The 25,892-nt window shown below is 39.0% G+C and overlaps 1 protein-coding gene across 4 annotated transcripts in view; it reads left to right on the top strand.

Annotated features, from left to right (window-relative positions):
• Positions 1-15,553, top strand: part of AGTPBP1 (ATP/GTP binding carboxypeptidase 1) — a 193,296-nt gene extending 177,743 nt beyond the window's left edge. For all 4 annotated transcript variants that reach the window (XM_019966505.2, XM_019966503.2, XM_019966504.2 and 1 more), the window contains one exon: positions 14,810-15,553. In XM_019966505.2, the coding sequence (XP_019822064.2) occupies positions 14,810-14,984 (175 nt within the window). In that variant the 3' untranslated portion in view covers positions 14,985-15,553. The remainder of the gene's footprint in view (positions 1-14,809) is intronic.
• The last annotated feature ends 10,339 nt before the right edge of the window (positions 15,554-25,892 follow it).

Genomic DNA, 25,892 nt, shown 5'->3' with positions numbered 1-25,892 from the left:
GACTTAGCAGCAGCATAGCCTGGTAGGCTGCAGTCCATGGGGTCACTAAGAGTCGGGCATGACTGAGTGACTTCACTTTCACTTTTCACTTTCATGCACTGGAGAAGGAAATGGCAACCCACCCCAGTATTCTTGCCTGGAGAATCCCAGGGACAGAGGAGCCTAGTGGGCTGCCGTCTATGGGCTCACACAGAGTCAGACACGACTGAATTGACTTAGCAGCAGCAGCAGCACTGCCTCCTCTTCCTGCCTCCTACCCCTTGGCAACCACTTTGCTACTCTCTTTTTCTATGAGTTGTTTGAAATTTTTTTTTTTTTTTTACATTTCATATGTAAATGACACCAAGCAGTATTTCTCTTTGTTTGGCTTATTTCACTTAGCATAATGCCCTCCAGTTTCATCCATGTTGTAGCAAATGAAAGGATTTCCTTTTTTTAAAGGCTGAATAATATTCCATTGTATCAGTTCAGTTCAGTTGCTCAGTCATGTCCAAGTCTTTGCAACCTAATGGGCTGCAGCATGCCAGGCTTCCCTGTCCATCACCAGCTCCCAGAGCTTGCTCAAACTCACGTCCATTGAGTCAGTGATGCCAACCAACCGTCTCATCCTCTATTGTCCCCTTCTCCTGCCTTCAGACTTTCCCAGCATCAGGGAGTCAGTTCTTTACATCAGGTAGCCAAATTTTTGGAGCTTCAGCTTCAGCATCAGTCCTTGCAGTGAATTCAGGACGGATTTCCTTTAGGATGAACTAGTCCAAGGGACTGTCAAAAATCTTCTCCAACACCACAGTTCAAAAGCAGCAATTCTTCGGTGCTCAGCCTTCTTTATGGTCCAACTCTCATATCCATACATGACTACTGGTAAAACCATAGCTTTGATTAGACAGACCTTTGTCGGAAAAGTATTAGCTCTGCTTTTTAATATGCTGCCTTGGTTTGTCATAGCTTTTATTAGTATCTATCTGCATTTTCCTTATCCATTCATCTGTCGATGGTCAGATAGTTTTTATACTTTGACTATGTGAATAATACTGCTTTGAACATAGGAGTACAGTGTCTTAATGGTTTTTAGTGTACAGATCTTCCACTTTCTTGGTTAATTTATTCCTAACTTGTTTTTGATGCTATAGTAAATGAAATTGTTTTCTTGATTTCTGTTCCTGATGTTTCATTGCTTAGTGTATAGAAATGCAGCTGGTGGTATTTTTACGGATGCTATATGATGTCTTGTCTATTGAAGATAGAGAAAATTTACTTTTTCCTTTCTTATTTGAGTGACTTTTATTTCTTTTCTTCTCTAATTGCTTAAGCCAGTATTGTGGTGAGAGTGGGCATCCTTGCTTTGTTCCTTATCCTAGAAGAAAAACTTTTAGTATTTCATGGTTAGCTGTGGGCTTGTTGTATATAGCTTTTATTATGCAAGAGTGCATTTTCTCTTTACCTGGTTTATTGAGAGTTGAGTGAATGGATGATGAATTTTGTCAAATGCTTTTCTGCATCTGTTGAGATGATTGTATGATTTTTAGCCTTCATTTTGTTAATGTGGTAAATCACATGGATTGATTTGCATATGTTGAACAGGGTGCAAGGTGATCAAGATTTATGTGTGAGTCTTTTAATGTATTATTGAATTTGATTTCCTAATGCATTTTATTGAGGACTTTTCCTCTAAGTTCATCAGGGATATTGACCTGTAGTTTTCTTTTTTTTAAAGTTCTTTCTCTGACTTTGGTATTTAGGATAATGCTAACCTTATAAAATGAATTTAGAATTGTTCCCTCCTCTTTTTAATTGGGGAAAAGTTTGAAAATAATTGCTATTATTTAGTCTTTAAATGGTTGGTAGAATTCATTGAAGCCATCTGATCCTGGGATTTTCTTTCTTGGGAGGTTTTTGAGTATTCATGCAGTCTCCTCACTCATAATTGCTCTGTTCACATTTTCTATGTATTTCTCATGATTCAGTCTTGGTAGCTTGTATCTTTCTAGGAATTTTTTCCATTTGTTCTTGTTTGTCCAATTTGTTGGTGTATAATTGTTCATAGTAGTCTCTTATCCTTTGTATTTTTTAATGTATCTTTTGTGATGTCTCTTTTATTTATAATTTCTCCATTTTTTTAGAAAGTCTTAACAGTTTATTCTTTTTTTTTTAAATTAACTCTAAATTTCATGGATCTTTTTAGTCTCTATTTTATTTATGTCTGTCTGATTTTTGTTATTTTCTACCTTCTGCTAACTCTAGGCTTATTTATTCTTATTTTTCTAGTTCCCCGAGATGTAAAATTGGGTTGTTTATTTGAGATTTCTTTCTTCTTCATGTAGACCTTTATTGTTATAAACTTCCCTCTTAGAACTGATTTTGCTGCATGTCGTCAGTTTTGGTATGTTGTATTTCCATTTTCACTTCTCACAAGATATTTTTTGATTTCTCTTTTACTCATTGGTTGTTCAGGAACATGTTGTGTGATCTCCACATATTTGTGAATTTTCCAGTTTTCCTATTTGATTTCTACTTTTCTTTTCTGGCCACACCATACAACTTGTAGGATCTTATTTCCCAAATCAGCAATTGAACCCAGGCCCTCAGCATTGAGAGTGCGGAGTCCTAACCACTGGACTGTCAGGGAATTCCCAATTGATTTTGAGTTTTGTATTGTTGTGGTTGGGCTTAATATGATTTTGGTCTTCTTAACTTAATTAAGACTTGTTTGTGGGCTAAGATATGATTTACCCTGCATAATTTTGCCTGAGAAGAATATGCTTTTTTTTTTTTTTCTGTTGGAAAGCATGTGCTATATATCTTGTCAGGTCTGTCTGACCTAATATGTAGTAGAATTCCATATATATAACTTGGGAGAAATGGACAAATTCTTAGAAAAGTATAACCTTCCAAAATGGAACCAGGAATAAATAGAAAATTTGAACAGACCAATCACAAGCACAGAAATAAAAACTGTAATAAAAAATCTTCCAACCCACAAAAGCCCAGGACCAGATGGCTTCACAGGTGAATTCTACCAAAAATTTAGAGAAGAGCTACCACCTATACTACTTAAACTCTTTGAAAAAATTGCAGAGGAAGGAAAACTCCCCAAATCATTCTACAAGGCCACCACCATCACCCTTCTACCAAAACTAGATAAAGGTGCCACAAAGAAAGAAAACTACAGGCCAATATCACTGATGAATATAGATACAAAAATCCTTAACAAAATCCTAGCAGGCAGAATCCAATACCATATTAAAAAGATCATACATTGTGATCAAGTGTGCTTTATTCCAGGGATGCAAGGATTCTTTAATATCTTCAAATTAATCAGTGTGATACACTAAATTAACAAACTGAAAGATAAAAGCACACAATGGATTAAAGACCTAACTGTAAGAACAGAAACTATAAAACCCTTAGAGGAAAACATAGGCAGAACACTCTCTGACATAAAGCACAGCGAGATCCTCTATGACCTACCTCCTAGAATAATGGAAATAAAAACAAAAATAAACGAATGGGACCTAATTAAATCTAAAAGCTTTTGCACAATGAAGGAAACTATAAGCAAGGTGAAAAGACAGCCCTCGGAATGGGAGAAAATACTAACAAATGAAACAACTGACAAATTAATCTCCCAAATGAACAAGCAGCTCATTCAGCTCAATACCAGAAAAATGAACAACCTAATCAAAAACTGACAGAATGTGGTCCACAGGAGAAGGGAATGGCAAACCACTTCAGTGTTCTTGCCTTGAGAACCCCATGAACAGTATGGAAAGGCAAAATGATAGGATACTGAACTATCCTATCCTGAGGAACTCCACAGGTCGGTAGGTGCCCAATATGCTACTGGAGATCAATGGAGAAATAACTCCAGAAAGAATGAAGAGATGGAGCCAAAGCAAAAAGAGTACCCAGTTGTGGATGTGACTGGTGATAGAAGCAAGGTCCAATGCTGTAAAGACCAATATTGCATAGGAACCTGGAATGTTAGGTCCGTGAATCAAAGCAAATTGGAAGTGGTCAAACAAGAAATGGCAAGAGTGAACGTTTACATTCTAGGAATCAGCGAACTAAAATGGACTGGAATGGGTGAATTTAACTCAGATGACCATTATATCTACTACTGCGGGCAGGAATGCCTTAGAAGAACTGGAGTAGCCATCATGGTCAGCAAAAGAGTCCGAAATGCAGTACTTGGATGCAATCTCAAAAACGACAGAATGATCTCTGTTTGTTTCCAAGGCAAACCATTCAATATCACAGTAATCCAAGTCTGTGCCCCAACCAGTAACACTGAAGAACCTGAACAGGTCTATGAAGACCTACAAGACCTTTTAGAGCTAACACCCAAAAAAGATGTCCTTTTCATTATAGGGGACTGGAATGCAAAAGTAGGAAGTCAGGAAACACCTGGAGTAACAGGCAAATTTGGCCTTGGATTACGGAATGAAGCAGGGCAAAGGCTAGTAGAATTTTGCCAAGAGAATGCACTGATCATAGCAAACACCCTTTTCCAACAACACAAGAGAAGACTCTACACATGGACATCACCAGATGGTAAACACCAAAATCAGATTGATTATATCTTTGTGGCCAAAGATGGAGAAGCTCTATACAGTCAGCAAAAACAAGACTGGGAGCTGACTGGCTCAGATCATGAACTCATTATTGCCAAATTCAAACTTAAATTGAAGAAAGTAGGGAAAACCACTAGACCATTCAGGTATGACCTAAATCAAATCCCTTATGATTATACAATGGAAGTGAGAAATAGATTTAAGGGCCTAGATCTGATTGAGTGCCTGATGAACTATGGACGGAGGTTCATGACATTGTACAGGAGACAGGGATCAAGACCATCCCCATGGAAAAGAAATGCAAAAAAGCAAAATGGCTGTCTGGGGAGGCCTTACAAATAGCTGTGAAAAGAAGAGAAGTGAAAAGCAAAGGAGAAAAGGAAAGATATAAACATCTGAATGCAGAGTTCCAAAGAATGGCAAGAAGAGATAAGAAAGCCTTCCTCCTCGATCAATGCAAAGAAATAGAGAAAAACAACAGAATGGAAAAGACTAGGGATCTCTTCAAGAAAATTAGAGATACCAAGGGAACATTTCATGCAAAGATGGGCTCATTAAAGGACAGAAATGGTATGGACTTAACAGAAGCAGAAGATATTAAGAAGAGGTGGCAAGAATACACAGAAGAACTGTACAAAAAAGAGCTTCACGACCCGGATAATCATGATGGTGTGATCACTCACCTAGAGCCAGACATCCTGGAATGTGGAGTCAAGTGGGCCTTAGAAAGCATCACTTCGAACAAAGCTAGTGGAGGTGATGGAATTCCAGTTGAGCTGTTTCAAATCCTTAAAGATGATGCTGTGAAAGTGCTGCACTCATCATGCCAGCAAATTTGGAAAACTCAGCAGTGGCCACAGGACTGGAAAAGGTCAGTTTTCATTCCAATCCCAAAGAAAGGCAATGCCAGAGAATGCTCAAACTACCACACAGTTGCACTCATCTCACACGCCAGTAAAGTAATGCTCAAAATTCTCCAAGCCAGGCTTCAGCAGTATGTGAACCGTGAACTTCCAGATGTTCAAGCTGGTTTTAGAAAAGGCAGAGGAGCCAGAGATCAAATTACCAACATCCACTGGATCATGGAAAAAGCAAGAGAGTTCCAGAAAAACATCTATTTCTGCTTTATTGACTATGCCAAAGCCTTTGACTGTGTGGATCACAATAAACTGTGGAAAATTCTTCAAGAGATGGGAATACCAGACCACCTGACCTGCCTCTTGAGAAACCTATACGCAGGTCAGGAAGCAACAGTTGGAACTGGACATGGAACCACAGACTGGTTCCAAATAGGAAAAGGAGTACGTCAAGGCTGTATATTGTCACCCTGCTTATTTAACTTATATGCAGAGTACATCATGAGAAACGCTCAGCTGGAAGAAGCACAAGCTGGAATCAAGATTTCCAAGAGAAATATCAATAACCTCAGGTATGCAGATGACACCACTCTTATGGCAGTAAAGAGGAACTAAAAAACTAAAAAACCTCTTGATGAAAGTGAAAGAGGAGAGTGAAAAAGTTGGCTTAAAGCTCAGCATTCGGAAAACGAAGATCATGGCATCTGGTCCCATCACTTCATGGGAAATAGATGGGGGGAAACAGCGGAAACAGTGTCAGACTTTATTTTTGGGGGCTCCACAATCACTGCAGATGGTGACTGCATCATGAAATTAAAGGACACTCCTTTGAAGGAAAGTTATGACCAACCTAGATAGCATATTCAAAAGCAGAGACATTACTTTGCCAACAGAGGTCCGTCTAGTCAAGGCTATGGTTTTTCCAGTAGTCATGTATGGATGTGAGAGTTGGACTGTGAAGAAGGCTTAGCACCGAAGAATTGATGCTTTTGAACTGTGGTGTTGGAGAAGACTCTTGAGAGTCCCTTGGACTGCAAGGAGATCCAACCAGTCCATTCTGAAGGAGATCAGCCCTGGGATTTCTTTGGAAGGAATGATGCTAAAGCTGAAAGTCCAGTACTTTGGCCACCTCATGCGAAAAATTGACTCATTGGAAAAGACTCTGATGCTGGGAGGGACTGGGGAGAGGAGGAGAAGGGGACAACAGAGGATGAGATGGCTGAATGCCTCACCGATTCTGTGGATATGAGTCTGAGTGAACTCCGGGAGTTGGTGATGGACAGGGAGGCCTGGCGTGCTGCGATTCATGGGGTCACAAAGAGTCGAACACAGCTGAGAGACTGAACTGAACTGAATCAAAAAGTGGGCCAAAGAACTAAACAGACATTTCTTCAAATAAGACATACACATAACGAATAAAGACATGAAAAGATGCTTAACAGCACTCACTATTAGAGAAATGCAAATCAAAACCACAATGAGGTATCATTTCACACAGGTCAGAATGGCAGTCATCAAAAAGTCTACAAACAAATGCTGGAGACGGTGTGGAGAAAAGGGAACCCTCTTACACTTTTGGTAGGAATGCAAACTGGTGCAGCCACTATGGAGAACAGTGGAGAGTCTGTTAAAAAAATGGTTAATAGAACTGCCCTACGACCTAGCAATCCCACTGCTGGGCATGCACTGGGAGGAAACAGAACTGAAAGAGACATATGTCACAGTGTTCATTGCAGCAGTATTTACAGTAGCCAGGACATGGAAACAACCTAGATGTTCATCAGCAGGTGAATCGATAAGGAAGTTGTGGTACATATACACAATGCAATATTACTCAGCTATAAAAAGGAGCACATTTGAGTCAGTTCTAATGAGATGGATGAACCTAGAGCCTACTATACAGAGTGAAGTAAGTCAGAGAGAGAAAAACAACTAGTGTATATTAACACAGATATATGAAATTTAGAAAGATGGTACTGATGATTCTACATGCAGGCGGCAAAGGAGACACAGATGTAAAAAACAAACTTTTGGACTCAGTGGGAGAAGGCGAGGGTGGGATCATTTGAGAGAGTAGCACTGAAACATGTATATTACCATATGTAAAATAGATGACCAGTGCACGTTTGATGTGTGAAGCAGGGTACCCAAAGCCAGTGCTCTGGGATAGGGTGGACAAGGGGGATTAGGATGTGGGGGACACATATATACCTGTGGCCAATTCGTGTTGATGTATGGCAAAAACCACCGCAACATTATAACTGTCCTCCAATTAAAATATAAATTAATTAAAAATAAAAATCAACAGTGTAAGATGACACACAAACACAAAATTCTTAATTGTAATGAATTAAGGGCAGATTAGGGAGAAGGAAACTCTCAAAAAAAAAAGACTCCAGAGAATGATTTTTAAAAATTGATAAACATTGCCCAGGCTCGTAAGTCCAGCATTGTGGGAGCCCGGTAGAACTTATTTAGAGGAGGCTTTTACTTACTCTTCTCACTTTACCCCCTTTCTGCCTCTGACTCTTAAGTGAATAGCGTCTCTGATAAAACGTCTTTGAAAAGTCAGCTTCCTTCTGTTTGGATTAGGGGATTGCCTAAGCGAGGAGATCTAAAGGTCTGATTGCTGTTATAAAGCCTTTTAACCAATTCTGTTTTCAGTTTCCCCTGATAACCATTATCTTCAATTCCTGAACTTTTCTAGTGTTTTGTGATACAAATCGGCATTTTTTTCTTGGCCTCCCCTTCTGTAGATGTTCAGCAAAGTGGAGCAAGTTAGAACTCAAGCCTCCTCTTTTCATCCATCTTCTTCCATCTTCCAACATTTTGTTGATCTCTTCTTTGCTATTATCTCTTCAGTTTTCTTTTCTTATGTATTTATCCTTTTTAAAAAGTTATTTTTTTCTGTCATCCTAATGGCTTTTGAGATCCACTATGTTTATCATAAGTTATACAACTTTTTTTTTTCAGTGAAACGAAAAGAAATTATAATTTAATTATATTTTATATTGTTAGGGCATTTGTTGGAAATTACCACACACAAATCATTTTAATTTTACCCAATTGTATTTGCTGTATAATAAAAATTCCATTTCATATAACACTCTTTCTGCCTTATATTTTTCCTAGGGGGTGTGTTTCTTTTAGGTCAAAGCTGGGAATGTTGGGGAAAGTCATTTAAGAACTTAAACCTTGTTGGGCTGCACCCTGCAGGCCTGCAGTTCTTGTAATTGCCCAGCCGTAAGACCAAATAAAGCACCCAGAGATAACTAGAGAGATCAGTGGTTTTCTTTGATAGTGAGTCTTAACATGCCTGATGTAAGGTCCTGGAGAGCAGACAGTGGGCAGGACAAGGCAGCAGGTTTTGCTATGGTGGTGGGGGTGGGTGCTACCAGTTTAACAGGGAATTGGCGTCAGGTTGTCTCGTCAGTTACTACAGAAACCAGCAGAAGGGCCTGTTCCTCATCACCACTTTGATAAACTATTAATAGTGGGTGGAGCCATTTTTAAAGCTCAACATTCAGAGAACTAAGATCATGGCATCTCATCCCATCACTTCTTGGCAAATAGATGGGGAAACAGTGTCAGACTTTATTTTTTGGGGCTCCAAAATCACTGCAGATGGTGACTGCAGCCATGAGATTAAAAGACGCTTACTCCTTGGAAGAAAAGTTATGACCAACCTAGATATCATATTGAAAAGCAGAGACATTACTTTGCTGACAAAGGTCCGTCTAGTCAAAGCTATGGTTTTTCCAGTAGTCATGTATGGATGTGAGAGTTGGACTGTGAAGAAGGCTGAGCGCCAAAGAATTGCTGCTTTTGTTTTTTTTTTTTTTTTTGAATTGCTGCTTTTGAACTGTGGTGTTGGAGAAGACTCTTGAGAGTCCCTTGGACTGCAAGGAGACCAAACCAGTCCATCCTGAAGGAAATCAGTCCTGAATATTCATTGGAAGGGCTGATGCTGAAGCTGAAACTCCAATACTTTGGCCACCTGATGCGAAGAACTGACTCATTAGAAAAGACCCTGATGCTGGGAAAGAGTGAAGGCGGGAGGAGAAGGGGACAACAGAGGATGAGATGGTTGGATGGCATCACTGTCTCAATGGACATGAGTTTGAGTAAACTCCGGGAGTTGGTGATGGACAGAGAGGCCTGGCATGTTTCAGTCCATGGGGTCACAAAGAGTCAGACATGACTGAGCAACTGAACTGAACTGGAGCCATTCTGATCCAAAAAGTAGAATAGTCACTAGCTAGGAGTGGAGGGATGGGAGGTGGGGCAGGTTATTGATTAGGCTCTATGATTAAGAGGGAAGGTTAGTCATGTGAACAGGCTGTGGGTGAGACAGGGACTCCTTGAGCGGGGATGTACACAGAGCAGGAGCAAAGCCATCTTGAGTGGCCCGACCATACACAACCATGTAGTGTTTTTGAACTTAGCAAAAATTTTTTAAATTTGGCTGCACTGGGTCTTAGTTGCAGCACTTGGAATCTTCATTGCCATTTGTGGGCTTAGTTGCAGCATGCAGGCTGTAGCTTCCTAACCAGCGATCGCACCTGGGCTGCTTGCATTGGGAGTGTAGTGTCTTAAATCTTTGGACCACCAGGGAAGTCCCCAGCAAAAGTGTTTTTACCTGTTAGCTGGACTATTAAACAGTACTTTTAGCCACCCTTTTTTAAAGGATTTGAGAACTGGTAAAACAGTTAATGGGCTTCCCTTGTAGCTCAGTTGGTAAAGAATCTGCCTGCAGTGCAGGAGACCAGGGTTCGATCCCTGGATTAGGAAGATCCCCTGGAGAAGGAAATGGCAACCCACTCCAGTATCCTTGCCTGGAAAATCTCATGGATAGAGGAGCCTGGTGGGCTGCAGTTCGTGGGGTCACAAAGAGTCGGGCACGACTGAGTGACTAACACTTACACTTACTTACTTAAAACAGTTAATATTTCTCATTAGGATTTGTGATGGTGACTAAATTTCAGGATATTAAGCATATGATTTTAAGTATGTTTTAAAACATTATGGGAAAGTAAAGTTGAAAAATACCAAACTCTACACAGTGTTTTATTGTAATTAAAAATACAGCCATGTTTAAAATGAAGCCTATTTACTATCTTATAATCAAATAGTGTTTGGATTTTTTTTTAATTAAGATGAAATTCACACAGCATAAAATATACCATTTTAAAATGAACAATTTAATGGCATTTAGTATGTTCACAATATTGTACAATCACTTCTGTCTGATACCATTTTTTTTTTTAGCCATCTTCCCAGAGGAGATCCTCATACCATTAAGCAGCATTTCCAGTGGGGTATGGGTTTGATACCTGGTTGGGGAGCTAAGATTCCACATGCCTCATGGCCAAAAAACCAAAACATAAAACAGAAGCAATATTGGAACAAATGTAATAAAGACTTAAAAGAAAAAAAAAACTTAAGAAAAAGAATAAAATTATTCTTCTTACATAGATGTCTATTTGAAACTTCAAAATAAGACTGTTAGAATAAGGAAGAGCACATATTCATTTGAAGAGGATTCAGTCTCTCCTCTGACAGGCCAGTGTAGGGCAGATTGCCCCAATTTGGTGAGGAACTGAGCTGATTTGATGTAGGTTTGTAAAACATATGAAACGTGTAATTCTTCATTCATCCCTGCCCTCTTTATAAGTGTTGCCTTCCAGAGGTCACAGTTGTAGGCCCAGGGTTTCTCACAAGACTGCCCCAAATTCTGTTATTTTCTGTTATATTTGTTTTGCTGCTTTCTGCTTTGCTTTTCAGCTTCTTGCTCTGTGTATTTTAAGAATTTGTCAAATGCCACTAGAGAAAAACCGTTGGGTGTCACATCTCTGTAACTCCTTTCTTCCAGAAAACTTGGCAGCCTGGAACTCCAGCTTTTGCCTCCATTCTTTTGAAATTGCTGAAAGCTTTGATGACTACTCTACCTCTTGGCTGTGGCTTTTGCTGGGCCTTGGTTTCCTCTGGACTTTGCCCCATGCACCTTTTCTCCTGGTTGATTTTGCTTTGTATATCTTCAGTGTAATAAGTAATAGCTTTGAATATAACTCTGTGCTAAATCTTATAAGTCTTCCTAGCAAATCACTAAACCTACAACCAAGATCATTCTACCCAGCAAGGATCTCATTCAGATTCGACAGAGAAATCAAAAGCTTTACAGACAAGCACAAGTTAAGAGAATTCAGCACCCTCCAAACCAGCTTTACAACAAGTACTAAGGGGACTTCTCTAGGCAGGATACACAGGAGAAAAGGAGGGAGGAGGGTTCAGGATGGGGAGCACATGTATACCTGTGGCGGATTCATTTTGATATTTGGCAAAACTAATATAATTATGTAAAGTTTAAAAATAAAATAAAAAAAAAAGAAAGAAAGAAAAAAAAAAGACCTGCAAAAACAAACCCAAAACAATAAAGTAAATGGTAATAGGATCATAATATCAATGATTACCTTAAATGTAAATGGATTAAATGTTCCAAACAAAAGACACAGACTGGCTGAATGGATACAAAAGCAAGATCCATATATATGCTATGTACAAGAGACCCACTTCAGACCTAGGGAAACAATACAGACTGAAAGTGAGGAGCTAGAAAAAATATTCCAGGCAAATGGATATCCAAAGAAAGCTGGAGTAGCAATACTCATCCCAGATAAAATAGACTTTAGAATAAAGACTGTTTTGTAGGAAGAACAGTAATTATTGATCAAGGAATCAATCCAAGAAGAAGATATAACAATTATAAACATATCTGCACCCAACAAAGGAGCACCTCAATATACAAGGCAAATGCTAACAGTTATAAAGGGAAAATCAACAGTAACACAAATAATAGTGGGGGACTACAACACTTAAGTCACACCAATGGACAGATCATCCAAACAGAAAATTAATAAGGAAACATAAGCCTTAAATAACACGTATCAGATGGACCTAATTGATATCTACAGGGTATTCCATTCAAAAGCAGCAAAATATACGTTTTTCCTCTAGTGCACATGGAATGTTCTTAAGGAGAGATTACATCTTGGGTCACAAATCAAGCTTTGGTAAATTTAAGAAAATTCAAATCATATCAAGCTTTTTTTTTTTTTTTTTTTAACACAATGCTATGAAATTAGATATCAATTACAGGGGGGAAACTGTAAAAAAAAAATACAAACACATGGAGGCTAAACAATACGCTTCTAAATAACCAAGAAGTCACTGAAGAAGTCAAAGAGGAAATGAAAAAACACCTAGAAACAGATGACAACAAAACACAACCCAAAGCCGATGGGTTGCAGCAAAAGCAGTACTAAGCGAGAAGTTTAAAGTAATACAAGCCTGCCTCAAGAAACAAGAAAATCATCAAATACACAGCTTATCCTTACACCTAAAGCAACTAGAAAAAGAACAAAAAACACACAAAACAGTAGAAGGAAATAAATCCTAAAGGTCAGCAGAAATAAGTGAAAAAGAAATGAATAAAACAGTAGCAAAGATAAAACTAAAAGCTGGTTCTTTGAGAAGATGAACAAACTTGACAAACCATTAGCCAGATTCATCAGGAAAAAAAGAGAATACTCAAGTCAATAACATTAGAAATGAAAAAGGAGAAGTTACAACTGACACCACAGACATACAAAGCATCATAAGAGGCTACTGCAAGCAACTATATGCCTGAAAGAAATGAACAGATTCTTAGAAAATTATAACCTCCCAAGACTGAACCAGGAAGACATATATGAACAGACTGATCACAAGCACTGAAGACAAAATATGAACAGACCAATCGCAAGCTCTGAAATAAAAACTGTGATAAAAAATCTTCAGCAAACAAAAGCCCAGGGCCAGAGAAGCACTAACACCTATCTGCTCAAACTCTTCAAAAAAATTGCAGAGAGAGAAAAACACCCTGAAAATTTGAAGCACCATGGTCAAAATAGAATGAATCATAGGTTTTTGAAAGTAAAAGAATAATTGTCATTTTAAAGGCAAATAATTAATTCAACTTTTTTCCCTAAAATCCTAACAGAGTGAGGATATTTTAGTTGTGTAACAATGGAATTGTTCTTATGAACATTAGATGTGTTGTAAAGTCTTATATAATCCTCCAAACCACTCAGCCTGACTTATCAGTACTATTGTGTCATGGTGCAAGCTCTGAACTTTTAAGAGGAAGTTTACTATACAAGATCAAGTTGATTTTGCAATATATTTTTCTCTTTCCTTTAATGAGCAATATTAAAACAATTCTAGGAAAAAATGATACTCTCATCAGATGAGGTTTGCCTTCTCATAAAATTAGAACCATATAATCCATTAACTTGTCTTTTCCATTTCAACTTCAGATATTTGAACTGAATTTAGTATTCAATTGCAGGAATTCTTCCATTTTCGGTGCCTAATAACATCAGCTTCTCTGCTCATTTGAAAATATTATTGTTCCCTTTTTATTGTCTGATTTTATAGCTTTTAATTGCATCAACAATACAAAATTCTTTTTTGGAAATAGGTAGGTTATAAACAAACATACATCTATATGAAATTGAGATCGTTTTGGTCACAAAAGGGGGATATTAAGATGTTTCTGTAATGTTTCTTTGATTGTGTGTGTGTGTGTGTGTGTGTGTGTGTGTGTGTGTGTGCGTGTGCATGCGCGCGCGTAAAGTCTCCCAAAGAGGGAGAAATCAGAATATGTGATTTTTTTGAAGAGGAAAGAATATGTTACCTAGTGGAAGGGTTGCCTTAATCCCAAACAGCCTACCTAATGAAATATTTAGAAGCACTTAGCGCTTTTAAGCAAATATCTTTTTCTGTGTCCCAAGGGAAAGTAAGTAATCTGAGTATGGAATGTTCCCTTGTTTTTATTTTTATTCTTGACCAGTGGAGACTGTGAGGATGGGTATATGGGCTGTTCTTTTGGCAAATGATTGTAGACTTAGAATAAGTGGTTTCAGGGTATTACTGGAGGAACCAATTAGATACCACAGTTTCTTATAAAGCTTCTTGAAATTATCTTTAACTTGATTTACAGTGATCAAAATAAACTCCTAAGCCTACAAATTGATGAAATCCTTCAAAGAAGTAACCTACTGAGAGAGTCCATTTTTTTTTTTAGCTATCTAATTGTAGGATATATATTGATACTCTTGTCAGATAATTAAAAGTTAGCAATTCACCCTATATTATCATTGCAATTATTTTCAGCTATTACAAATGTCTTAATTTGTTCATTTGGATAACATTTTAAAAATTAACCCAAATTACTACTTGTATTATACTGAAATCAAAGTTAATCCAGTATAGTCAAATAATCTTATTTTGAAGCCTTGTGACCTAACTAAGTCTTGTGTGTTCTGTATGCTTTGGCCACAGCCCCACCACTTATGTTTTGGATGAAGATGAACCTCGATTCCTTGAAGAAGTTGACTACAGTGCAGAAAGTAATGATGACTTAGATATTGAATTGGCTGAAAACACAGGAGACTATGAACCTTCTGCCCAAGAAGAAGTACTTTCTGACTCTGAATCAAGAACATACCTATCTTGAACCCTTTGCCATCACTTATTAATTGTGAAGAAGAAATGAAATATCTTGGTTTTTGTTACATAGGAAATTTGAGAGAAATGACTTTATAGAAAGCTGACTCAGAAAGACGGAAAGTATCTTGGACCTGTTTGGTTTCAAGACAATAAATATGTTATTAATTCATGATAAAATTGGCACTTGTTTTATTTTAGATATTCAATGCACTTTACATAGCATTGAAGTATCAAATATTGGATTTACTTTTTAAAAAAAACCCTGAGTGTCACTGCATGAGTTTTTAATCTTATGGTTATATATCCTGCATCAAATGGATAATTTTGAGGTGCGTGAGAATATAAAGTCTAAATTCCAGAGTTGTTGAGAATCCTGAGTTACGGAAAACTAATATATATGTACATGGATTCCTGTAGATGTGTCTGTGTAAGGATGGGTAGATATTGAAGATAAGACTGTTCTTCACAATCATGTTAACTGTTGAGTTGTGACTGAAATCATCCAGAGTTTGCCTTGAAACCATTACATTCTACATTTACCAAATTAAACAAATAAAGACTATATTAAATGTTGCATTCATTTCGTCATCCTTTTTAACCAGCTCAGAATATTTGGTCTGTGGAATCTTTGGGGAAATATTATAATAATCTGACATCTGAATACATTGATAAAAACTTCTGAAAAAAATGCTGATAGCGTTGTTTATATAGTAGAGGCATACCTATCATAAAAAATATATTTGAACAGCTCTTTCCTCTTAAAATTGTGTCTCATGGGTGCACCTAAAGTCTGCTGTTACAGACTATCAAAAAGGTTTAAAAATGTAGTGAGAGTATGAGCCAGTGTTAAATGTACATGAAGCTTATGCTGCATCTCCTGAGCTGTGCAGTTATTAAGTGTACTGACGTGAATTCATTTAGGGCACGCTGACACTGTAACTGAGTCCTAGAAAAGGCAGTGAATTTCAGCCTTTTCTTATAGTGACATCTTCCCAAGTTTAAGCTGTCCTGCTTCAGGAATGACTGTCCTTACTTACGAAGCAAAATAAAACAAGTCCAATGACATTGGATAAATGCTCTAAGAACTAAGTTTCTGTTGTAACAAAACAAATCCAAAAAGATAATGTATGAACAGACTTGCCAGGGCTTGGGTGCTTCAGTTTTGGCATGTTATCTTCACATATTCTGGAGAATTTTTCAAAATCTTTCTTTAGAGACCTGTAATAATGAAAAAGAAATTATAAAAGTGTTTCAGATTTTTGCACTTTCCATATCAACGATTTTCATTGTCTTATTTGAGACATTTCACCCACAGTATGGCTTCTTCTTGGCACCAGAGGAACCATGTTTAAAAACATAGCAAGGGGCCATAATATTGAGGTCTTATCTCTAAATAGCCTAATTCTTACTAATCTCAGAAAGTAAAGACTAAATAGATTGTGAAGTTGAACTAGCCCTCTTAGTGTGTGGTGACCTGATTTAGGAAATATCAGGATACTTTAGCATTATTTATTTAATAATTAATGATTTGTAAAGTTAATTATTTTATTATTTTATATAGTAATAGAAAGTAATTACATATATAACTCTAATTTTTTCAGAGGGTGGATTATAGAGCCACTATGTCTGTGTGTGAACTTTTCTCGGCTCTTACAAAACTAGAAATTAAAAATCAGAGAAGTCTTGTATGAAAGGCAACTGCAGCTACTAGAATATGCAGAATAACTCACAGTGTGTGTTTCTTATGTTAGCAGTATAAACACCTCTTACCATAGGCTGCTATCATACTTTATATTGATGAGGCATGGCTTTTAGTATATGTTGCACGCCTGAACATGCTTTTTATTAAGTAATTATTCATAAGATTGAAGAGAAGTTCTTTATAGTTAGGAGATGACTAACAATAAATAACTTTGGAAAAGTAAGAAATAATTTAAATCCTAACTTTTCTAATTAGGGGTAAACTAAAAATCATTGGCTATTTGTAGCTAAAAATGCCCTAAATTTTACCTTTTTAGATTTTCGTAAAATGACTGATATGCCTTCAGTGCCATAATCCTGATAATGAATGTGGCTGATAAAGTGAAAGTGAAAGTCACTCAGTTGTGTCTGACTCTTTGCGACCCCATGGATTACACAGTCCATGGAATTCTCCAGGCCAGAATACTGGAGTGGGTAGCCTTTCCCTTCTCCAGGGGACCTTCCCAACCCAGGGATCGAACCCGTGCCTCCCGCATTGTAGGCGGATTCTTTACCACTGAGCCACAAGGGAAGCCCAGGAATACTGGAGTGGGTAGCCTATCCCTCTTCCAGCAGATCCTCCCAACCCAGGAATCAAATCAGGGTCTCCTGCATTGCAGGCGGATTCTTTACCAACTGAGCTATCAGGGAAGCGTGGTTGATAAACCAAGTCTAATAAGCAAGAGTCGGACCCGACTGAGCGACTGAACTGAACTGAACTGAATAAATGAATTTAGACTTACTTGATTTACTTCACATTTGGAACTGTGAATTTCATAACTGTAGTTTTGATCTAACCCATTGGTTCTCAAATTGTGTATGTATTGTGTGCATCAGAATCACCTGGAGAACTTGTTTCTCGAAACATAGATGACTGATTCTGTAGATCTGGGGCAGGGCCCCCAAATGTGCATTTCTTAAAAATTCTCAGATGGTGATGTTGTTGGAGTCACACTGTATGAACCGCTGATATGATACGATGCTCTGTTAGCATCACGGTTTCCTAAGAATCACGGGACCTATGAATTGGAAGTCAGCACCAGAAATGAGTTAGAGTAAGGTAATTTGTAGAATCAAGAAAACAGGCAGAGATCAAGAAAAGAGCTGGGGCAGAGCTGGGGCTTTAGCCCAGGTCTCTTGACAACTAGCCTCACGTTCTCACCAAAGAAGGAGATGCTGTCCTTTGCCTTTCCCCCTAAAGTGAGGAATGTTAAAAGCTTAAGGGTCTGTCTTTCTTGAGTTTATAAAATTCATCTGGCAAAAACCTATGGTTCACAATGGCTTTTTCTTCATTGCAGTCATAGTGTTGTTTGAATACAGGATTTTGTTCTGGATTAAGTATTGTTCTTAATCAGTCTCTGCCACTTCTACCAGTTTTTGTGTGGTGTTTAGAAACATGGAAATTTGTCTGAATCCTAATTACAAATAAGTAAGCTGGTGTTCCGCTTCAGATAGTACATTAACCACAGTAAATATGATACTTCTAAATTTCAATTATCCAAATTAAGGTAATCATATTGAATATAAGCACTGAAATGGATAATATAATAAGTGTACTAATGGAGTTGTTTTTGTGCATGATCCAGAAATAAATGACAGTAATGAGATGATAAATGTATCTTTATAAATCTTTTTGCTCTCCTATATTTATTTTAATAATTATAAAATATTAATTGAAAATTAGTGAACTTTTCTCTTATTTTGGTGAAAGGTTAAACACTAGTTCTCCATTACGGAAAAACCTGTAGAAGCAATATTTTAATTGAAAGGCTTCCCAGGTGGCGCTAGTGGTAAAGAACCTGCCTGCCAATGCAAGAGACACAGGTTTGATCCCTGGGTTGGGAACATCCCCTGGAGAAGGAAATGGCAACCCACTCCAGTATTCTTGCCTGGAGAATTCCATGGACAGAGGAGTGTGGTACGCTACAGTCCGTGGGATCACAAAGAGTCAGACATGACTGAGCGACTGAGCATGCACACTAACCCATCAATTCTATTTTACATAACAGAATGTTATCATTAATTATTGCTTCCCTGGTGGCTCAGACAGTAAAGACCCCTCTGCCTGCAATGCTAGAAGACCCGGGTTCGATCCCTGGGTCAGGAAGATCCCCTGGAGAAGGAAATAGCAACCCATTACAGTATTCTTGCCTGGAAAATTCCATGGACAGAAGAGCCTGGGGGGTTACAGTCCATGCGGTTGCAAAGAGTCAAACATGACTGAGCTACTAATATCCATCAATTCTACTTTACATGACAGAATATTATCATTAATTGTTAAGTAAACGTTACTCTGGTGAAAGCATATTTAAATTCCCACATTGAAAAAGGAAAACTCAGAAGAAAGTCTCATTTTCTTTATGATGATTAGTGTTCTGAAGATTTAGTCCTTGATGTGTTATATTTCAGTCGTCACTATTAATGATACTTATAAAGCACTTCTTGCCTGTACTGGGCTGACCCTGGCCGTGGGAAGTCTGCCTTTGTGGTGCCCTCCTTTTTCTAGACCCGAACAGTAACTTTGGTCCATGGCCACTTATTCTTCCCGCCCCACCTCAAATATCTTCTTTTCTATACTCAGGCGCTTGGACCTGCTGGCACCCTCTGTCAAATCCGATCAAGTCTTCAGAGCTTGGTTGGTTGGTGAGGGTATTGTCATTAAACCTATTTTTTTTTTTTTTTTCCAGTTTGAGTTTGCTAAGCAGGCAGTGCCTAAATCCAAATGAATGGCCCTGTTTTGGTGGCATGGGAGGCATCAGGCAGGCCAGTCAGAGTGTTATTTGAGAGTCTGGGACATGGTTGACCCTGGTGAGTGTGGACAGGGTCTCTGTGGGTGTCCATTTGTGCAGAAGATGGTCACCCCCGTGAAATGGAAATGGATTTGTGGTACCTTTCTAGCTGTAAACCCAGACAGCTTTAAAGAGCTGAAGAGATCTGGCTTTGAGTATTTAGAAAGGTTTATTTTTGTAATATCAAATGTATGATACTATCCATTTCAAAGACATCACTGATAGAGTGCCAAGTGAAGATGAGGTGAGGATCAGGAAAAAATTTGCTCGGAGTAATTCTGGTGCTGATCTTCCAATTACTTTTAATGTACTTTTAAACCACATAAAGAACCATGATAAATGACAAATGTGAAGAAATTATAAAAGGTAAAGGTGCTCATTGAAAATTAAAGTAGGCTAGCTAGTGTTTAATAAATGCGAAGTCTACACCTTTGAAAATAGGTCAACTTCTCTGTAAGCTTATTTTCTTTAGCTGAAGGTGTAATTAAGTAGGAAGTATTAAGACCATATTTTCATGTTCAGTGCTCATGGTAAAATAGTAAAGTCAAGTTATGTACTCTGTTTACAGTGTCATTTTTAAAAATTATTTATACTTTCCTAGATTTTGTATTATCTATGATTGTGTTTCCTCCTTTTAATTCTTAGAAATGTTTGACATTTCATCTCTTTTCTTTTTCTTTCAAAATGTGAGCACTTGAAACAGAGTGCATAGATTGGATAGGATACACTTCAGACTAAAAAAAATCATATTAAAGGATTATAATTTATATTTCACATAGAAGAAAGTACAATGCATAACTATCTTTGCTAACCTTTATTTCCCCCTCCTGAAGAGCTACACAAGATGAAAAAATAACAAAAACTAAACCACTGTCTAACCCAGATCACTTACAGGATGGAGCGGGCACACCCAGTGTCCCCTTTGCTCTAACCAGCCTTCAAAATCCGTGTGTTCTGAGGTTGCCGACTTCCAGAGTGGAGCACGTGACCTGAGCCGAGTCAGTCTGCTCTTCTTTCTGCTGAGCATCTGCAGTGGGCACATGATCTAAACTAGTCCAAACAGCATGTTGAGACTTGGCAAAGGAAGACCCTGCCTTGGTAATGAAGGATATTCTTCTGGCAGCCACAATGCAGCCCTGAGAGGAGAGTGCGCCCAAGACACCCAGCATCAAAGGAAAAAGGCATGGAGAAGCTGAGTCTTCTTCTCAGTTCAGTCCCACATCAAGCTGTACAGGAAACCTCAATTGCATCAGTTATATGGGCCTATAAATTGCCTTCTGAGTTTAGGCTATTTAAATTGAATTTTCTGTTACTGGAAAGGCTATGTCTGTTATACAGGTATGTATGTCTGAAACCTACCTGAAAACCCAGCCATCTTCAGTGTCCCTCCCTGAAGGGGTGGCTCCATGCAAAGCACATGTCTTAAGAGAAGTTACAAGGGAAAGACACTCCGGAAAGGCCAAAACAGCAGGTATCCACTCATACATGTCAGACAGAAAGTGAAAGTGAAAGTCGCTCAGTCATGTCCAACTTTTTGTGACCCCATGGGTATAGTCTATGGGCTTCTTTAGGCCAGAATACTGTAGTGAGTAGCCTTTCCCTTTTCTAGGGTATCTTTCCAACCCAGGGACTGAACCCAGGTCTTGCACGTTGCAGGTGAATTCTTTACCAGCCGAGTCACCAGGGAAGCCCCTCATGTCGACAAACTCATGTTTATTTTGTGTATACTAGGCACAAAAGGAGTCATATTTTTGTCATTGCCTACTTGAAACTCAGAGATTATTTCCTCAAGTGATGAAGCCTGTTGTTACTGGCTTGTTCCAAGAGAATATTATCCCAAGAGCTGACCTTTCACTATCTTGAAAGTTCTCTGTAGTAGTAGACAACACAAATGTTGTAAACTATTAATATTGAAAGTGAGTACCTCTTCTGTGGTGCTTCATATAACAAGGTGGACCCAGGGAACAGAGCTCCCTTTGTTGAGTTACATCAGTTAGACCAATGAGCACATATAATGGGATGAAGTTGTAATATTATTCAGTTATAATCTCAAAGCAATTTCCATCCAGTTACTGCTTAGAACTGCAGATCCTTGCCTTTCATCCACAGGTGATGCATAGATAAAGAGCATTTCAACAGCTCTTTAAAATTTAAGAAGTTCTTTTCTAAGTTATCTCATTTGAGCTTCACAAAAAGACTATTAATAGAGACATTAGCATTTCCATTTAATATGTGAGGAACACAGGGCTTAGAGAGGCCATGTGAGTTACCTGGACTTTAGTGTGTAGCAGAGCAGAGACTCAGACCCGCCTTGGGTGCCTCCGCCAACCACCTGCACTTCTCTCACAGGTGGTAACCAGCGGCCTGTGCCACCTCTGTGAGCAAGCTAGCCCATCAGCCTTGTGTGGGGAGTTTGATGACACTAGGAAAATAGGCAGCTGTGTTATCACCGCACACCACAGGGTCCCTCAGGCAGGTGGGCAGAGCGAAACCTGACCAGGTGTGCCTGAAGCTCTCTCCGGGGCGCTTCAAGAAAACAATCTCAATGGAAACATTTTCTCTTTTAGCCTGTGGAATGGTTCTTATATTTTCCAAACCAGTATTTTTATGGATAGTTAAGAACAAGGCAGTCCATCCAGTTTTTGTTTCTAACCATTACATATATATATATTTTTTGTTTGTTTGTTTGTTTGTTTTTTTAAGGAAGAAGAGTCTGGAATCTTTTTTATTTTATGTTTAGTCAAATCGGTAATGGTTTTGCACAAGTCTTTCTCTGTCTTCTCTGCTTTCTCTTAAGGCTGCTTTTCTAACTATAATGGTGAGGGAAAAGATTTTTGTCTAATATACTTACCTAAAGTTAGTTGTATCTCATAGACTCAACCTAAAGTACATTAAAAAATAAATTTATATTTTTACCAGGAAGATACTTTCTTCTTTTTTATCACTTTAACTGAGGGCCAATCAATAAGCTTTAGAAATAAGCTGTTTTTTCACCTGTATTTCCAGATTGAATTTTAGTTAGAGGAATATAGCCTTTTATAATATAAGACAAGAATACGATGACCTAAACACTCCAGCCTTATATTTGTATTAGGTTATGATTGAGTCCTTGGCCCATCTTTAAGCCCATCAAATTTACAAAACCTTTTAGTAATACCACTCCAAAGCATGTCCATCTGTCCTATACTTGGAGTGAATAAAATAATGCTTTTCACTTTGATGATAATAAAGGCTAGCATTTGCAGAGCACCTACTATGTTATAGGCACTGACCTGTGTACAGTGTATACGCCTATTTAATCTTCACAAGAACCCTACGATAGGTACTATTATCCCCATTTCATAGATGGGGAAGCTAACTTGCTAAAGATCATACAATTAATAAATGTTGGGACATCAATCGATTCTTAAGTTGAGCAGGAAAGTGACTACTGAGGACTACCATATTAGGGATTTTACAAAATTTCATCCCGGATTCCACAGCATCTCACCAGGGAGGACATTTCATGACCAGTATGGTTCAAGCATGGTGTATTTATGTGGGCCCGTCATTTTGCTTGTACTCCCAAGGAACAGGTACAGTGGAACACTAGTAAGTCCAATCTCAGGCCCCTTGCTAACTCGGGAACTGTAGCAGGATGGCCATCACATTTAACTTCTCAGGAGTATCTCTGATTATGGGCTGTCCCCTATCGTATGCCTCCTTTTGAATAAGCCTCACAAGGCTTACTGGGAGGGCTTGAGGAGTCTCTCACATTGTTGTGTAAGTAGAATCTGATTTAAATAACCTGTGGGGTTTAGGTAATGGCATCCCACTCCAGTACTCTTGCCTGGAAAATCCCATGGACAGAGGAGCCTGGTGGGCTGCAGTCCATGGGGTCGCGAAGAGTTGGACATGACTGAACGGCTTCCCTTTCACTTTTCACTTTCATGCATTGGAGAAGGAAATGGCAACCCACTCCAGTGTTCTTGCCTGAAGAATCCCAGGGACGGGGGGAGCCTGGTGGGCTGCTGTCTATGGGGTCGCACAGAGTCGGACATGACTGAAGCGACTTAGCGGCAGCAGCAGGGGCTTAGGTGTACTGTATTAGCTTGGATTTACTGTCTATTTAATTCATTCACCAAATATTGTTACAGCTTGTGAGGTTATAGAAACCCAGATTTGTACGGTGTGAAGTACAAAGCCCAGGACAAAATAACAGCTTAGTAAATCGTGTAACCTGTGGGTGGTGGCCCATTTGACTCTATTTTGTTTATTCTACTTAGTATTTCAGAAATTTTCTGTCCTTCTGTAGAATCCTTAGTGCTGAAAAGGCCCTCAGAGCTCACCGAGTCACTCCTTTTTTAGATGAATTCAGTCCAAGAGAGGGTAAGAGCCTTGCCTTAGGCCACCCCATTTTCTGATTCAGCTCCCTGAACCCCCTTTATAAGACCCCCCTGATACATACACTCTGCTGGCACCATCAGTTTAGGCTGGGCAGGACTGACTCAGTTTCAGAGTTGTTTCATATTCTGTTGACAACTGCATTGCCCATCTTGCCATTTATAGCTCTGACTTTATAGCTTTGGGAAGCACCTTAAGGATAATTGCAAATACTCTACCATCCAAATATGCACTCCCCATGCCTAATAACGAGGCTTTTAAGAGGTGAGAGAGGAGAGGAGCAAGATGATAGCTCATGTGAAATGAGAAATCTGGGTAAGTGGGATTTGGTAATGGACTTTTCAGTGACACTTCTTGTCTGATCATTGGTCCATGGTTATGCTGGTACATTCTGTACTTTGAAAGGCATATAATGTCAAAAGGCCCAAATATTGGTTAAGATTTTGATTATTTTGCAGAATTGTAGAAAACAGAACCTCAGGACTGATTATTTTTCCCCCAAAACTTTATGTTTAATGTTCTTATCCCTTGTTTAGAAGTTGTACTTTCTATTGTTTGTAGGACTATACAAAAAAATTTGTTTGTTACTTCCTATTGCCTCAGTGATTTAATGGTTCTACTCTTTGAAGAGTAATTCCAGCTGCCTTTTGATTTGAGACACGTAGAAAAATCTGCTTATGAGCTTGGCAGCTCTTAGTTGAGAGCATTCATTCACTCATTGATCTGTCAAACTTTTATTAAATACTGATGTACATGGTATTGTGGCAAGTGAAAGGAATGTGAGAGTGAGTAAGACGTGGTTCTTATCTACAAGGAACTCGGAGTCCCATGGAGGAGATAGGCCTGGCTTCAATAAACAACCATGCCAATTTTGCAGGGGCAAGATTGCTGAGGGGGCACATGGGAATGACCAATCCCCAAGTGGACCTCTGAGAAAGGTACAGGAATGTGAGACCAGCTGGATCTTAAAGGATGTGGGGGCTTGAAAACTGAAGAAAGGAGCTGGCAATGGGGATGAGAGTGGTGGGGAGGTATTCCAGGTGGAGGGAGCAAGATGCACAGAGGCTGGTGGTGGGCAGGTGAAGAGAGGTGTGGGGGGTGTTCAGGTCATGAGGGACTAGGAAGCTATGCTGCAGAGTTTGTATGCATAAGTCAATGGGGAGCTACAGAATTATCTTGAGCAAACAAATAATGGGATTAGTGTTACATTTTAGAAAGATAAAGAATGACTGGAAGGGTATCAACCCCTGATTTCACTTTTGGATTCAACAACCAATTGGGTTTCTTAGGTTTGCCTCACAACTCCCGTCTTCAGGGTTGAGTTTGTAGCTGACCCCCCACTCCCTCAGGCCACTAGCTGCCCCTGAATGACAAGCTCACAAGGAGCGCTCAGAAACAGGTCCACCCTCTGAGCCTGCTACAGCCTGCTCCACAGCCCAAGGCGGGAAGTGGACAGGGACAGTCGCACCAGAGTTACGTGTTTCTGTTCAAGACATGAAGATGTGCTTGGAATATGAGAGAGCAAAAACAGGTAACAGGCTTCCTTGCTGGCTTCCTGGACAGTGAGCTGGTCCCTTAAAAGGAGTGAGGGTAGTGGGGGAGTTGGTGGGTGGGGCAGGAGGCGGAGCCTAGGTGGTCTAACCAGTCCTTGGTGGTGCTGTGTGCAGGGATCATGTGAAGGACCCTGCTTTTTCTCCCTACACCTCAGAACTGGCAGCTGGGTTTTGGCCCTTTTATAACTTGCTGTTTGTAACTTTCCCTGCACGCACAGTTATTTTTAATTTTTATTTATTTTTTAAAATTTATTTATTTATTTTAATTGGAGGATAATTGTTCAGTCACTCAGTTGTGTCCGACTCTTTGAAACCCCAAGGACTGCAGCATGCCAGGCTTCTCTGTCCTTCACAGGGGAATAATCACTTTACAATATTGTGATGGTTTTTGCCATACATCAATATGGATTGGCCATAGGTATACATGTGTCCCCTGCATCTTGAACACCC

This window comes from Bos indicus, chromosome 8 (assembly GCF_029378745.1).
Source record: "Bos indicus isolate NIAB-ARS_2022 breed Sahiwal x Tharparkar chromosome 8, NIAB-ARS_B.indTharparkar_mat_pri_1.0, whole genome shotgun sequence".
Taxonomy (NCBI): Eukaryota; Metazoa; Chordata; class Mammalia; order Artiodactyla; family Bovidae; genus Bos; species Bos indicus.
This window is presented reverse-complemented; position numbering and strand designations above follow the sequence as displayed.